Source organism: Phycomyces blakesleeanus, assembly GCF_001638985.1.
Source record: "Phycomyces blakesleeanus NRRL 1555(-) unplaced genomic scaffold PHYBLscaffold_13, whole genome shotgun sequence".
Classification (NCBI taxonomy): Eukaryota; Fungi; Mucoromycota; class Mucoromycetes; order Mucorales; family Phycomycetaceae; genus Phycomyces; species Phycomyces blakesleeanus.
This window is the reverse complement of record NW_017265146.1, coordinates 199,296-213,124: the sequence shown is the minus strand read 5'-3', so window position 1 is coordinate 213,124 and position 13,829 is coordinate 199,296. Positions and strand designations below refer to the sequence as shown.

At 34.2% G+C, this 13,829-nt stretch overlaps 4 protein-coding genes across 4 annotated transcripts; 2 read left to right on the top strand and 2 right to left on the bottom strand.

Moving 5' to 3' along the window:
* Positions 1 to 265: 265 nt before the first annotated feature.
* Positions 266 to 1,955, bottom strand: PHYBLDRAFT_181785 (hypothetical protein; the record flags this gene model as incomplete). Its single annotated transcript, XM_018438519.1, has 5 exons — positions 266 to 804; positions 993 to 1,227; positions 1,355 to 1,401; positions 1,511 to 1,666; positions 1,728 to 1,955. The coding sequence occupies 5 exons, from the start codon at positions 1,953 to 1,955 to the stop codon at positions 658 to 660; spliced, it is 813 nt and encodes a 270-aa protein (XP_018290336.1). The 3' UTR covers positions 266 to 657.
* A 1,245-nt stretch (positions 1,956 to 3,200) lies between these two features.
* Positions 3,201 to 4,394, bottom strand: PHYBLDRAFT_113625 (hypothetical protein; the record flags this gene model as incomplete). The annotated part of the gene is made up of 2 exons (XM_018428349.1): positions 3,201 to 3,493; positions 3,650 to 4,394. 2 exons carry the CDS (start codon positions 4,392 to 4,394, stop codon positions 3,201 to 3,203), a joined length of 1,038 nt encoding a protein of 345 aa, XP_018290335.1.
* A 2,650-nt stretch (positions 4,395 to 7,044) lies between these two features.
* Positions 7,045 to 8,181, top strand: PHYBLDRAFT_113679 (transcription factor TFIID, C-terminal, TATA-box binding transcription factor; the record flags this gene model as incomplete). Its single annotated transcript, XM_018428350.1, has 4 exons — positions 7,045 to 7,196; positions 7,260 to 7,347; positions 7,606 to 7,866; positions 8,011 to 8,181. The coding sequence occupies 4 exons, from the start codon at positions 7,045 to 7,047 to the stop codon at positions 8,179 to 8,181; spliced, it is 672 nt and encodes a 223-aa protein (XP_018290334.1).
* Positions 8,182 to 9,272: 1,091 nt separating this feature from the next.
* PHYBLDRAFT_125447 (hypothetical protein) lies at positions 9,273 to 10,451 on the top strand (the record flags this gene model as incomplete). The annotated part of the gene is made up of 4 exons (XM_018429042.1): positions 9,273 to 9,375; positions 9,438 to 9,534; positions 9,635 to 9,726; positions 9,784 to 10,451. Coding segments are annotated over exons 2-4 (768 nt in total), but the record flags the coding sequence as incomplete, so codon positions are not given.
* Between the last annotated feature and the right edge of the window lie 3,378 nt (positions 10,452 to 13,829).

The following is a 13,829-nucleotide window of genomic DNA, read 5'->3' as shown; positions in this document are numbered from 1 at the left end:
AGTTATGGTCAAGTTGGACATCACAGAACCTCTTGCGGAGGACCCAGCCAGGACTTGTTTTTATTAAATAAAAAAGAGGTTTTGATTGATTAAAATAACTAGTTTAGGATAGCCAAAGATACCCTAGATTATCGTTTGAACATCTGCAAATTGGGGAGGTGGGTGGTTATTCTACTTTAAACAAGTGCAATATATCATGTAGAAAACAATAGGTTTGCAGAAAATATCTTTTTCCCTTTTCTTCTTCTTCTTCTTCTTCTTCTTTATTCATTGTTGGTAGTAACAATGGTAATGTAGGTAGGGGTTTAGGGGTGTATTGTAGTATAGTAATAGTGAAGTAGTAGTAATGTAGTGTAATTTAGTGTAATTTAGTGTAGTATAATATATAGTTTAGTGTAGTGTAGTGTAGTGTAATTGCGGCGTCGATGGTGATGGTAGTGAAAATGGTGAGGCTGGTGAAGATGGTGATAGTAAGGGTGGTAGGGTTTTGTAAATTTGTAAAGTTTTAGCTGTAATTTTTTTTTTCGTCTTTCATTGTTCAATATGAATTAAGCCGCTGTAAGTCTTGTTGCTTTTGTATTCATCTTTTTTTTTTTAAGAAAAAAATACGAAATCCATTTATCCATTCACCCAATTCATTCATTCTTTTGTTGTAGTTTAGGTGAATCGAATAACCATAATGCTGAGATTGTCAGTACTGAAATTAGCAAGGGCGTGGTCGAGCAAGGTGCGGGTGGCCAATTGAGGATCTTCGATTTGTTTAACTAGGTCGACTGCATCTTGATCTTCACACACATCCCATAACTAAAGCAGATGAATTTAATTTAATTTAATTGAATTGAATTAGAAAAAGTATAGAGCCATATCTACTATCGGTAGCACTTTATCTTTCTTTCTTTCTTTTTTTTTTTTTTTAAAAAAAAAAACCCCCCCACTATAGATAGATAGATAGATATGATTTTCACTATAATTACTCCTTTAAACCCACTTACTCCATCACAGGCCAAGATTAGAAATGAATCCTTGTCTGTCAGCTCAGTCTCGGTAGTATATGGATTGCCGACCACAAATTCTTTCATCACACTGTCGCCAAGTGACCGAGTAACTGCCAAGACTCCATTCACCCGATTGTTCATCATAAACCCTCCAAGATCCATGATCCGCTTTGCTTCCTGGGCATCTGAGCCCTTGTGGTCGTACGAAAGTCGGACCGCCTTACCATCACGACTATTTTATAACATATACATATATTGATATTGATATTGATATTGATAGTGATATTGATATGGTATCATTTTTGTTTAAAAAATAATAATAATATCATGTATACCATAGAAATAAGAAAGAAATTTACCATAATACAGCACGAGCATCTCCAACATTACCAGTATGAAGAATACGCTAAAGATTTTTTTTTAAATTTTTGCAAGATAAGTATAGTATACGTATTAAATAAATTAATAAATAAATAAATGCATTCATGCATATATCTATCTATATATATATTTACCTTTGAATCCTTGACTTGAACAAAGGCAACGATTGCAGTGCACCCAGAAAATTTGCCTTCTTTTTCATTTACTTGAAGATCAACCTCGAGAAAGGTCTTGTTTAAAATTTCCGCTACAGGTTGATCTTTGAATTCTTTCAAACAAAGAGCGAGAGTCTAAAATATAAATATATAAGTATTGTTGTGAATTACAAGAGTTTCATGTGTCTTAACATACTTTGTCAAAGTTATCTCCACACCAATCAGCCGTAGCCTTTCCAGCATGACCATCAAAGATTGCAAAAAAGCCTTGACAAGGAACGCCATCAAAGTCTGTAACTAACGAATGGGCGTCTTCCATCGTTCGACGACACCGTTTGTTGCGGTCCTCTGAGAAACCGATTGCAAATCCAGGTGCAATAAGGGGAAGTTTAGGGTCATTGGAATTTGTTGAATTGGAGGTCATGTTTCTCTTTTTTTCTTTTCTCTTTTTTCTTTTTACTTTTATTTTGATTAATTAATTAATTAATTAAATATATATAAATATATATATATATATATATAATTGTATATACAGATATCTATATCTATATCTATATATAAATAAATAAATAAAATATATGTAATGTGTGTAATGTGTGTATTCGTTGCTTCTTTTGCGTTGTTCTGGTTATTGAGTTTGTTTTTTATTGGTCGTGAGCTGTAGTGCTTTAGTGATGACGATGACGATGGGTTTGTATTGTTCGTAGCTGTTCGTAATGTGTATTTGTAGATATTGAATATCTTTTTATCTATAATTTGCTATATTCAGGTCTGTTAAATATGTATTATTATTATTATTATTATTATTATTATTATTATTATATAAATATATATAAATATTTAGGTGTAAATAGAAATAGAGAGAAATGGAAAGTGAAAGAAAGGAAGAGAATAAGAGTGGAAAGGAAATAAATTATATATATATATATAATTTATGAATGCTATAAATAAAAATATATTTAAATATAATTATTGATTTTATTGGCCTAGGGGGATCTTCCCAAAACAACAACAACAAAATATTATATATATATAGATAATTTTCTATTCATCATTCTTTTGCTTGTATTATAAAATTCTTTGCTACATTATACACAGCATGCACACTACACACATAAAACACATGAATTTACACAGCCACTTGAATACAACGTTTAATTCAAACTGTAATTAACAGCAATTAATTAATAATAATTAATAGTAATAAAGTGTTTCAAATATAGATAGATAAATTTATATATACAGGATATTCATGACTATTCAAGACTAGGCAGTAATCATAAGCTCTATTGACAAAAAATTAAATAAATTGTATAGTAACAGCAATCATGTATCTTATTTTATTTTATTATTTTAATGGGATAAATGATATACAATATATCATCCACTCACCCATCCACTTTTTACACTCACACACTTTTATACCTTGCCTCATTTCACCTACCCAAAACCAAAGCAAATCACTCTTTATTTCTCTCACGTATTCACCTGTCTGCCTACCAGCCTGGTAACCAGCCTTCCTGTTTACTCAAATATCGATACTACACCACACCACATTGCATTACATTGCGTTACATTACATTACATACACAAAGGAAAAACAGAGAATCGAGAGATAACGAGTGAGCAAGAAAGAACGAAAGATATATATTTTTGAAAATAAAAAAAATTATTTAATCTTTCCCAACTTCTTGGATGCAAATTTAAGTTTGGTCTGTGTTCGACCCACATCTCCATCTAGCTCATCAAGTATCTGGCTCTGTGTCTCCAACTCGTCTCCAATCGCAATACCCAACTGCCGCTGTCTGGAAAGGATAGAGCTAAACTGTTCTACCTGCTGGTCCTGGTCCTCCATCAGCTGCTGCTGCTGTGTCAACAGACCGCCGTTATCCAGTCCACGCGTCCATTCGGTCTCCTTTGCACGTTGTTGTTGTTGCTGTTTTTGTTGCTGTAATGCAGCTGCTCCTAATGCACGTCCAGACCCAATCGTGGTAGCTGCTCTTTGGATAGTTGTGTTGTTGTTGTTGTTATTAAAAGTTGTTCTGGTTGGAGGAAAACCATATGTGGCCTGGGTATCTTGGTTCGTAGACTCTAGCAGTTGCTTTCGGTCCCCGGCACTGGGACTCTGCGAGGTAGGTTTGTTGTAGAGCAACTCCTGTTCCTGTCTTCCGGTGTTCACTAATCTCATCAGGGTGTCGCGCTCGTCTTTGAGGGTACTCAGCATATCCTGGCGCCGGCGCAACTCTCCGTCTGACATGAGCCCCTGGAAGAACGAGCCGTTTGCCAGGCCAGTCAGGCCGCTCTCGAGAGCAGACGTGCGCGACGACAGGGTGATGAGCAGTTTTTTGGCCTGCATGGTGCAGTTGTGCGAGGCCGAGATCTCGTCTCTGCCCATATGGGTCGCACGTTTGTTGATAAGAGATCTAATCTCCCGAGCCGTGCTGTTCATCGCATTGTATTCATCTAACCAGGATTCCGAAGTGTAGTGGGCCTGGCCATCCAGTTGACGCCCGGTCGGGATGGCCAGAAACTCCTTCCAGAGCTCCGTCTGGCGCCAGCGATCATCTCGGCTGCTGAGCATGCCCCGAAGGTAATCTTCTAATCCTCGACGGCGATCTTCAATCCGGTCAGGGTCAGAAAAGGTCGACGGAAAGATGTGTTTGGAAGGCAGAGGAACAGGAGGCCGGTTTTTTGGGAATATGGTCAGGAATCGGCTGTTTAGCTTTGCAAACTCGGAGTAACGCTTCCATACGATCCAGTTCCGCACAGCGGCGTGTACTTCGATCTTGTAGACCGTGTGGGGTTTGGGTTGAGAGCGGGTTTCGGATTCTCGTATGAAGATTGCTTGAATGTGTTCTGTCATTACAAGACACTTTTAGTTGTTGTTTGTTTCTCAAGTGCGTGTAATATTTTTTTTAAAAGAAAAAAAAAAGGTCAACTATATATATATTTAGATATACTATGTGAGTATGAGTATGAGTGTGAGTGTGAGTGCGTGTGTGTATATACTTGTATTATTTTGAAAGACAGAAGACAGAAGAAGGAAGGGAGGAAGAGAGGAGGAGAAAAAGGGAGAGAGGGAAAGGAGGTGGAAGCGGAAGCGGAAGTAAAAAAAAAAAAAAAAAAGAAAAAAAAAGCAAGTTAAGGTAGGCAGGTAGGCCAGACAGACGGACAGACAGAAAGGTAAGCCGAGGCAATAAAATAAAATACAAAAAAGGATTGCGTCATTTGGAAAGTGACGCAAAACGCAGTTATTTAAATAAATATAACCTTCATATGTCTTGTATTTCTTTTGGACAAGAAATACTTTTATTTTAATGAATCAAGACATGATAAAGTAACTTGTGATTTTGAATGAAAGTTAAGCAAAAAGAAAAAAAAAAATAAGATGAAATTTGTTTGAATTAAATGAATGAATGAATAAATAGACACACGAGAAGAGAACCTTTTTATTTTATTTATTTTTTTTAAAAAAAAAAATTTAATTGATTTTATTGACTTTTTGGTCAATCAACCAAGTCAGCTCTTGTTAGCCTTTTTCTTTCTCTTTCAGTAATATGAGCAGTTTGGTTGATCAGCCAACACAATATCCAACTGGTTTGAATAGACAGATAGACAGCTGGCTACCAAGAACTGGGAATGAGTGACGGTATCACAATAATCAATTCTAATTATTTATTTTATTTATTTATGCGTGGGAGAGAATTAACCAGAGGACAACCCCATTCATGGATCAAATAAGCACAAGAAAGTTTCCTTTTCTGGATAAAACACCTTGTTAAAACAAAAAAAAAAGAATCTGTGACACACCATACACACCATACGCATTATAATCACTGTAAACTTTATACACATGCTTACATATATATATGTGTGTGTGTGATTAGATAGGTGCCTTTCTTTAAATAAATAAAAAATCATCACACAATCATCATAATCATGTCATATATAAAAAGAATTCAAGTCAGTTTAAAGATCCAATAAAGTAGTTGTTTTAAGCACAAAGAACAATAGCAATTAAATCAAATCAATCAACAATATTCTTTGTTTGTTTGCTTCTCTATCTGTGTGTGTGTATACGTGTCCTAAAAAGGTAAAAAGATCCCAAAAATATACAATAGTATAAGCAATCAAACATCAGAATAAAAATGTAAAATAAACGTACAATCATCTGATTGGACCACTTCCAAACAATGCATTAGATACACACTAACTTGTTTCTTTTTTTGGTTTAGAAAATAAAAATAAAATAAAAAAAAGACTCACAAATCGGAGTATGAATATATTATTTTAAAAAATAAGAAAGAAAAATAACAATATCATCATCAGCATCATTATAATCATCATTATCCTCACCACCTCTTTTTTTTTTTTTTTTTTTTCTACTTCTTCCTCTTCTTCCTTGTCTTCTTTTTACTACTAATTTAATATACTACTTTGAATTGGTATTATTTTTTATTATCATCTTTAAAAACATAATAAAAGTTTTTTATTTTTATTTATTTTAATTTTCATCACCATTATTTATTATTATATCTTTTTCATACGAAAAGGATAAAAAAGAAGCAAAAAGGAAAAGAAATAAATAGATAAAGAAGTGACAAAAAAGAAAAAGGAAGGAAGGAAAAGAAACTGAATTTATAGAAAACCAATCAAAAAAAATCCAAAAAAAAAATCACATTTTAATTTGTTGTTGTGAAAAAAATATTAACCTTTTTTAATCTTTTTTTTTTTTTTTTTTTTTTTTTTTGCTTTCTTTCTTTCTTTCGTTCTTTCTTTCTTTCTTTCTTTCTTTTACATTTCTTTTGTAAAAGAGATATATATATATATATAATATAATAAAATGTATGTATATATTTAAATATTTAAATATTTATATACATTTTATATACATAAAAAGACAGAGAAGGGAGAAAGAGAGAAGGGAGAGAGCAAGATGATGGGGGAGAGAGAAGGAAAGGGGGGGGGATGTGTGTGTGTGGGAGGAGGAGGAGGAGGGTCAATTGGAACATCTGCACACGAAATCGGAAGTTTGATATATATACAATTTCACTTTTTGTACTCCGATTGCCAAGCCACCAAAAAAAGGTATATAAAGGACTGCAGAATTTCGTGTCCTTTTTATCAATTTGTACATTTAGATCTCAGACCTTTTTTTTAATCTTTTTTGAATTTTCTTTATTTCCTATTCCATCACACACAACACCATCACCACCAACTCACCAACTCACCAACATCTACTACAAGTACTGCTACTACTTTTTTTTTTATATATTATCTTTATTATAAAATATTTATATTTAAATACATTTTACTACGCTTCACACTTTTAATTTTTATACATATATATTCTCCCCACTCACTCACTCACTGTCTGTTTGTCTGCATAGCCTTTGGACAATTTTAATCTCCTCCACCATTACCCTGCGTCATCTAAAATAATATCATATAATATAATATATCTTTTTTTTTTTAAAAAAAAAATGTCTGGATTCAATATCGCTACACCGGCCATGGCCACACCTGCTGTCCAAACACCCTCTGTGCCAACCCCTCATCAATCTACACCCTTTGCCCTGCCTTCCACACCTGCACCAGTAGATGCTCCAACTCCAAGTAGAGATCTCAACCCCTATGCAGTGGCTGGAATCACCCCTACCCTACAGTAAGCAAATTTTCTATTTCTATTCCTTTTTCTTTATAGTCAATAAATATATTACCTCTTTAGAAATATCGTTGCCACAGTCAATTTGGATTGCCGGTTGGATTTAAAGACGATTGCACTTCATGCTCGTAATGCAGAATACAATCCAAAGGTAATTTCTTTTTTTTTATTTTACACAAATATTTATATAAATATCTACCTATCTGTATATACATCTATTGTTATGTCTATTAAAGATATAAAATAAAATAAAATAAAATAAAATATAATTTTTTTTATACCTTTACCCTTACGAATTCAATCAATCAATCAATCAATGAATCAATCAAATTATTATTATCAATACTGTATTATTTCTTAATTATAACAATCAATTAAATAAATGAATGAACAAATGGAATGAACTTAGCGTTTTGCGGCTGTGATTATGCGTATCCGTGATCCAAAAACAACAGCATTGATCTTTGCTTCCGGAAAAATGGTCGTCACTGGTGCAAAGTCTGAAGATGATTCCAAACTGGCTGCACGAAAATACGCTCGTATCATCCAGAAACTTGGGTTCCAAGCTAAATTTACAGATTTCAAGATCCAAAATATCGTTGGTTCATGTGACGTCAAATTTCCCATTCGACTTGAAGGTCTTGCTTACTCACATGGACACTTTAGCTCGGTAAGTCACTACATAAATGTATATATATATATATATATATTATTACCTTTCTTTTCTTTCCTTTATTTTTATATATATATATATATATACATAAAATAATTTCTTATAAAATTTGAACCAAAAAATCACAAAAAAAAAAAAAAGTATGAGCCAGAGCTGTTTCCTGGTCTTATCTATCGGATGGTTAAACCCAAGATTGTGCTGCTTATCTTTGTGTCCGGTAAAATTGTCTTGACTGGTGCAAAAGTGCGTGAAGAAATCTATCAGGCATTCCAAGCCATCTACCCTGTCCTCACAGAGTTTAGAAAGCCTTGAAGCCCATGTCCACTACCAAATCCAAATCCAAATCCAAATCCAAAAAAAAGCTAAACGCTAAAAAAAAAAAAAGGAGCCAGAAAGGAAGGAAAAATCTAACCAAACCAACAACACTATATATATATATATATAATAATCACACAACTTGCACAAAACAAACTCACATATATACTTACAAAAAACGTACCTTTCTTTCTTTCTTTATTTATTTTTACTCACCTTATTTTATTCTACTTTAACATACACGACACAACACAACACTACACTACACTACACTACACTACACTACACTACACTACACTACACTATAAACTACTCTAAATTACACAAATACTATATTATACTATACTTTATTATACTATATTATATTACATACTTTCTATTCACTCACACATTCACCCATTTTACACGCCTTTTTGTTTTTTTCTATTATATTATATTATATTATATTATATATATATACAATTTTTTTTTAACACACAAAATATTGTTTAACAATCTTTCTTTCCATCTTGTATACATCATCCCAAAAAATTCCCTTTACTTTTACTTTATTCTATTGCACCTTACCTTTTTTTTTTCCTTATCTTTTTATTCTTTTCATTCATTTTTTTTTTCTTTTTCTTTTATGTTTCTATTTTGTCTTGTCTTTTATATAAAATATATAATATATATATAATTTGCAAGAAAAAGAAGAAGAAGAAAAATTACAAATAAAATAAAAAGATTGAAAAGAGAGAAAGAGAGATAAAATATATATATATATATATTTACATACATAAGATACATAAGATATTTTTAATAAATAGAAAAAAAAAAAAAAGCTTGTCTGGTGACTGTTTTTATAATCTCTTTCTATCTATTCTTTTTGTGTGTGCGTGTTTTTTTTTTTTTTTTTTTTTTTTTTTTGTCCGAGTATTTAAAAAATTAAAAAAAAATAAATAAATCACGACACTTGAATTTATTTATTTATTTATTCTTTCCTTTCCTTTTTATTATTATCAATTATTATTATTATAGTAATAATCAAAGAAAAGAATATGGAAAAAGTCGATATATCACACAGTATAAATAGCACAAAGGATCCTGTTCACCTTGAGGAATCAATTGTTGAACCAAAGCCATCTTACTGGAAGACTCGCTTTGCTTTCCTCAAGGATCCCAATTTCCTCAAAGTATTGTTCCTCGGCCAATGCAAGTATCTTTGTCGGTTTATTTATTTATCTTTTATTAACAACATATACATATCTATATAGTGCTATCGTTGTGTATTACGGGTACAAATGTCACTACTACCAAACTGGCCAACGATTACAATTTCTCGGCCCCAACAACCCAAACATTTATGTGCTAGTAAGTTAATTTTTTGTCATGACAACAGCGTAGATAAATAAAAATGATCTAGATCAAAAAAAAAAAAATTCTTTTTATTAATTAATTAATTTTTTTTTAGTGCTTGTCTTGCTCTGGTATATAATTCATATGCTCTTTACAAGCGAGGTATCTGGGGATGGTTAATGCAGTTCCGTCGTCGAGGCATCTTTTGTAAGTACTAGACAACAATCTAAATAATACTATAGCTAATATACAATATACATCTAGACTTCTTTTTGGGATTTATTGATGTAGAGGGTAACTACTTGGTCGTAAAGTCTTTCCAATATACATCTCTGCTGTCCGCAATGCTGCTCGATTGCTGGAGTACTCCGGTCTGTATGATCCTCTCGTTTATCTTCCTCAAGGTCCGGTATCGATGGGTCCAATATGTCGGTGTCATCATTGCACTGATTGGTCTGGCCCTCTTGGTCGTCAGTGACCTAATCACCGACAAAAACTATACCGCAAGTAACCCAGTCAAGGGAGATTTGTTTTGTCTGCTCGGCGCAACCTTTTATGGCTTCTCCAATGTCGGCGAAGAATTCATGGCACGCAAACACCCTCTCTACGAAGTCATCGGCATGTTTACCTTCTTTGCAACCTTTATCAACTTTGTCCAGCTCATGATCCTCGAACGAGACGAATTCCACACCTTTGCCGACCAGCCCGAGGCAATCGGCATGGTCGTCGTCTACACCGTCTGCATGTTCACTCTTTACTCACTTGCCCCGGTCATGTTCAGACTCGGAAGTGCCTTGCTCTACAACCTCTCGATCCTCACCAGTGACTTTTATGGCCTGATCTTTGGTCTCGGTCTGTTTGGATACAAGGTCAGCATCCTCTACCCCTTTGCATACGTTATCGTTATCATCGGCATCTGCATCTACCACATCTTCCCAGCACCAATGCCTCCAATGGGCTCCTTTGACAAACACAAACACGAAAACGAACGCAGGCAACTGATGGGATTACCTCTCCTCGAAGAACAAACAGAAGAAGATCAACAAGCGGCCGATAGCAGCTCCCAAAAATCAACATCGCCATCGCCATCGCCATCGCCATCGCCATCGCCATCAAACCAACACCACGACCACCAAATATCTGAACAAATCACCTTGGCTAACCAGAGCTCCAAGGCGTAAGTATAATAATTAATATTCTTATATGATTCTACTGTGATGCTTGTTGTGTTTGTAAGAAAAGAAGGAGATTTGATTTTGATTTTGATCTTGATTATATTTTGACAATTGAAAAGTATCTGTGGAACGTCATTTCTCAATATCATTTTATGGTATAATCATCATCATTATAATCATTCTTCTTTGTAACCTTTAAAGCACAACAAATTTCACCTTATTATTATTTCTTAATTTTATCCTACTCCCTTTATTTTCCTTTTATAATTTCTCCTCTTTCCTTATCAAACTCTACCTCTTCTACCTCTTCTACTTCTTATTCTTCTCCTTCACCACAACCGCCTTTACTACTTTCCCCCCCTTTTTTTCCCCTTCTACCCTGCCATATTCACCCCCCTTTTTTTTCTTGTTATTTTCTTTTTCTTTCTTTTTTTTTTTACTTTAAATGTTGAGATGTATTAATTTACCAGTGTGGCACTTTACGTCTTTTGGCCCACTGTAAATAAAAAAGACGTTCCCGATCTCATGCAAATCATGATTTGTGATCAAATTTCTCTTTCTCTTATTGTCTTGAAATTTCAAGAGAATAAGAGAAAAGGAAAAGAAGAGAGGTATCTTTATCGCAGTTTGTTTCCAATCTTCTTTATGTTGCAGAAAGAATGGACAGAAGATTGAAAACAAACTGAAATATTCTCCTCCTTCTTTCTCCCACTTTTTTTTTTTGGATGTGTTTGTGCGTGTGTGTATGTATGTGCGTGTTTTATATTTTGATGTTGGTTTGTACTTTGTCTCTTTTCATGATTATTACTATTATTTTTGTTTAGTAAGATAAATTAGTAGATGATAGTAAATGTAGATTATGTATATATTATGTATAAAAACAATAAATAAATTATAATCACAATTATTGAATCTTTTATTTTCTTTATTTTACAAAATATTTAAACTAATGGCTCAAATATACAGTAAATCACGTGTTGTATTTCCTCTACAGACTAATTGGTCAAATAATCATTACAGTTCTTTAATATACCTACTATCTATGGGTCTACATATAACACACTTGGAATAAGATCAATTAACCAAAGAACAACAAAAAATTGAATAGAATAAATAATTAAATGATTTTTTTTTTGGTTGTTATTTTGTAGGCCAATTTTTTGAAATTCTAAATTATTGTCATTATTATTAATTATTATTTTATTTTATTTTTTTTCTGATTTCTATACTTTAAACCAAAAAGCAAAAAGCAAAAACCAATTATATATATATTTGTATATCAATTATCTACACAAAATCAATCATTCAATAAATAAATAAATAAATAAATAGACAAGCAAACAGAAAACAACAAACGAAAAAGACAACAGCAACAATGTCACTGACAACTGATGCAGACTATCTTATTCATGGCATGCGCATCAAGTTTCTACGGATAGATGAACGTGCCGAACGCATAATCTCTTTTAGACCCACCGTCATGTCCGACGAGTACATTCGTTTGGCTGCACCAGTCTATCCGGAAATGCAATACTGTTACTCTCCAGTACAAGAAACAGCCTTGCAGCAGAATCAGTTCCCTGCTGCCGCTGTGTTGAGCAGTCCACGTACTAAGCGAAGCCAATACCATTTACGAAAAAAGGATGTCGAATCCAACATACATCAACGATATCAACCCATAAAATCCAGACGCAATCCTCGTGATCAAGGCTCTGACAGTAGCGATGACGAGGAAGAGGACGGTGACGACGAAGAAGAAGAAGAAGACGACGACGACAATATTATTAACAATAACAATAATGCTACTAATATTATCAAATTAAAAGGGTAATACAATCATTCATATCTGCTTATATTTACATGCATAAATATCTTCTTTTCTTTATAGCAAACATATAGACGTCAACAAACCTTTGCCTGTCTGGTCTTCTCCTTCTACTCAGGACAACGACGACACAGTCAAGCCAGACCAAACACTAATCGGTCCAAAAGACCATAGACTGCCTAGTGATGCAAGTCTTGGATTTTCATTCCATGGAGATGGTAGTGAGCAGGCAAATACTCTCTCGCTTGATCCCTCTGTAGACTCTGTACTCGATTCTTCATCAAGATCACTCTCGGCCAGCAGTGATCCTCGTCTGGTATTTCCGGTAGTACCCAACAACACTCATACAGCAAATCCAACAAAGACCATCAATGCTCCTCAATCAGGCCCAATTTCTCACGCCGGATCAACTACCCCCACCCAATCGACAGAAACCGGAGCTGCCGTAGGTCTTCAGGGTCTACCAGCCCGAGATAACGACACTGCCTTGTCAAACCCATCCCAAGATCATCCCCCCAACTTCAAACCTACTCCCAGCCAATCATCTCCTCTACAGTACACAAAACGGATCCTGTCCAACAACAATATTACCCCTCTTTCAATGTCAAATCGACCAAACAACAACGGGGTAATACCATTATCAGTATCAGCATCAGCAACACAATCCACAATCTCAATGAAACCCGGCGCCGGAGTATCTGCTCTGACAGCCATGATCGCCGAAAAGGCCTCGGTCGCAGACAATCCATTTGCAGAGTATGCATTTGTGGCCGGCAAAGGTGAAAACAAACCTGTCAACCTGTGCGTGTACTTGCCACACTCTTCTACACCCTACAAGCCTGTGAAACTGGTAGTAAGGCCAGACGCGATCATTGATGATGTGATTGGGTACATACTCTACGACTATGTTGAGCAAAAGAGGACACCCGAAATCGAAGAAGAACAGTACGACCTTGCACAATGGTCCTTGTTGATGGCAGAGGATGACGGTGAAGTAGAAGACGACCTGCCAGGTAAGAATCCAAAAATGATAATAACTTGAATATATGTATATATATATATATAATATTCAACACTAATCCTAATCCTAATGTAATATATGTACATCTAATTTGTTGCCGCTGTCTTTACTTTTTCTTTTTAGCCTTGGATCGTATGCGTAAGATCGATAGAGTTTCATTTGATCAATTTGCACTCTGTAGAGCAACTCCCTCCCAAAGTAAGATCCCCCCCCCCCTTTTTTTTTTTTAGTTATTAAAAAAAATTGCTACTTACATTTCTTCTTTTTCTAATGATTCTTTATATATTTT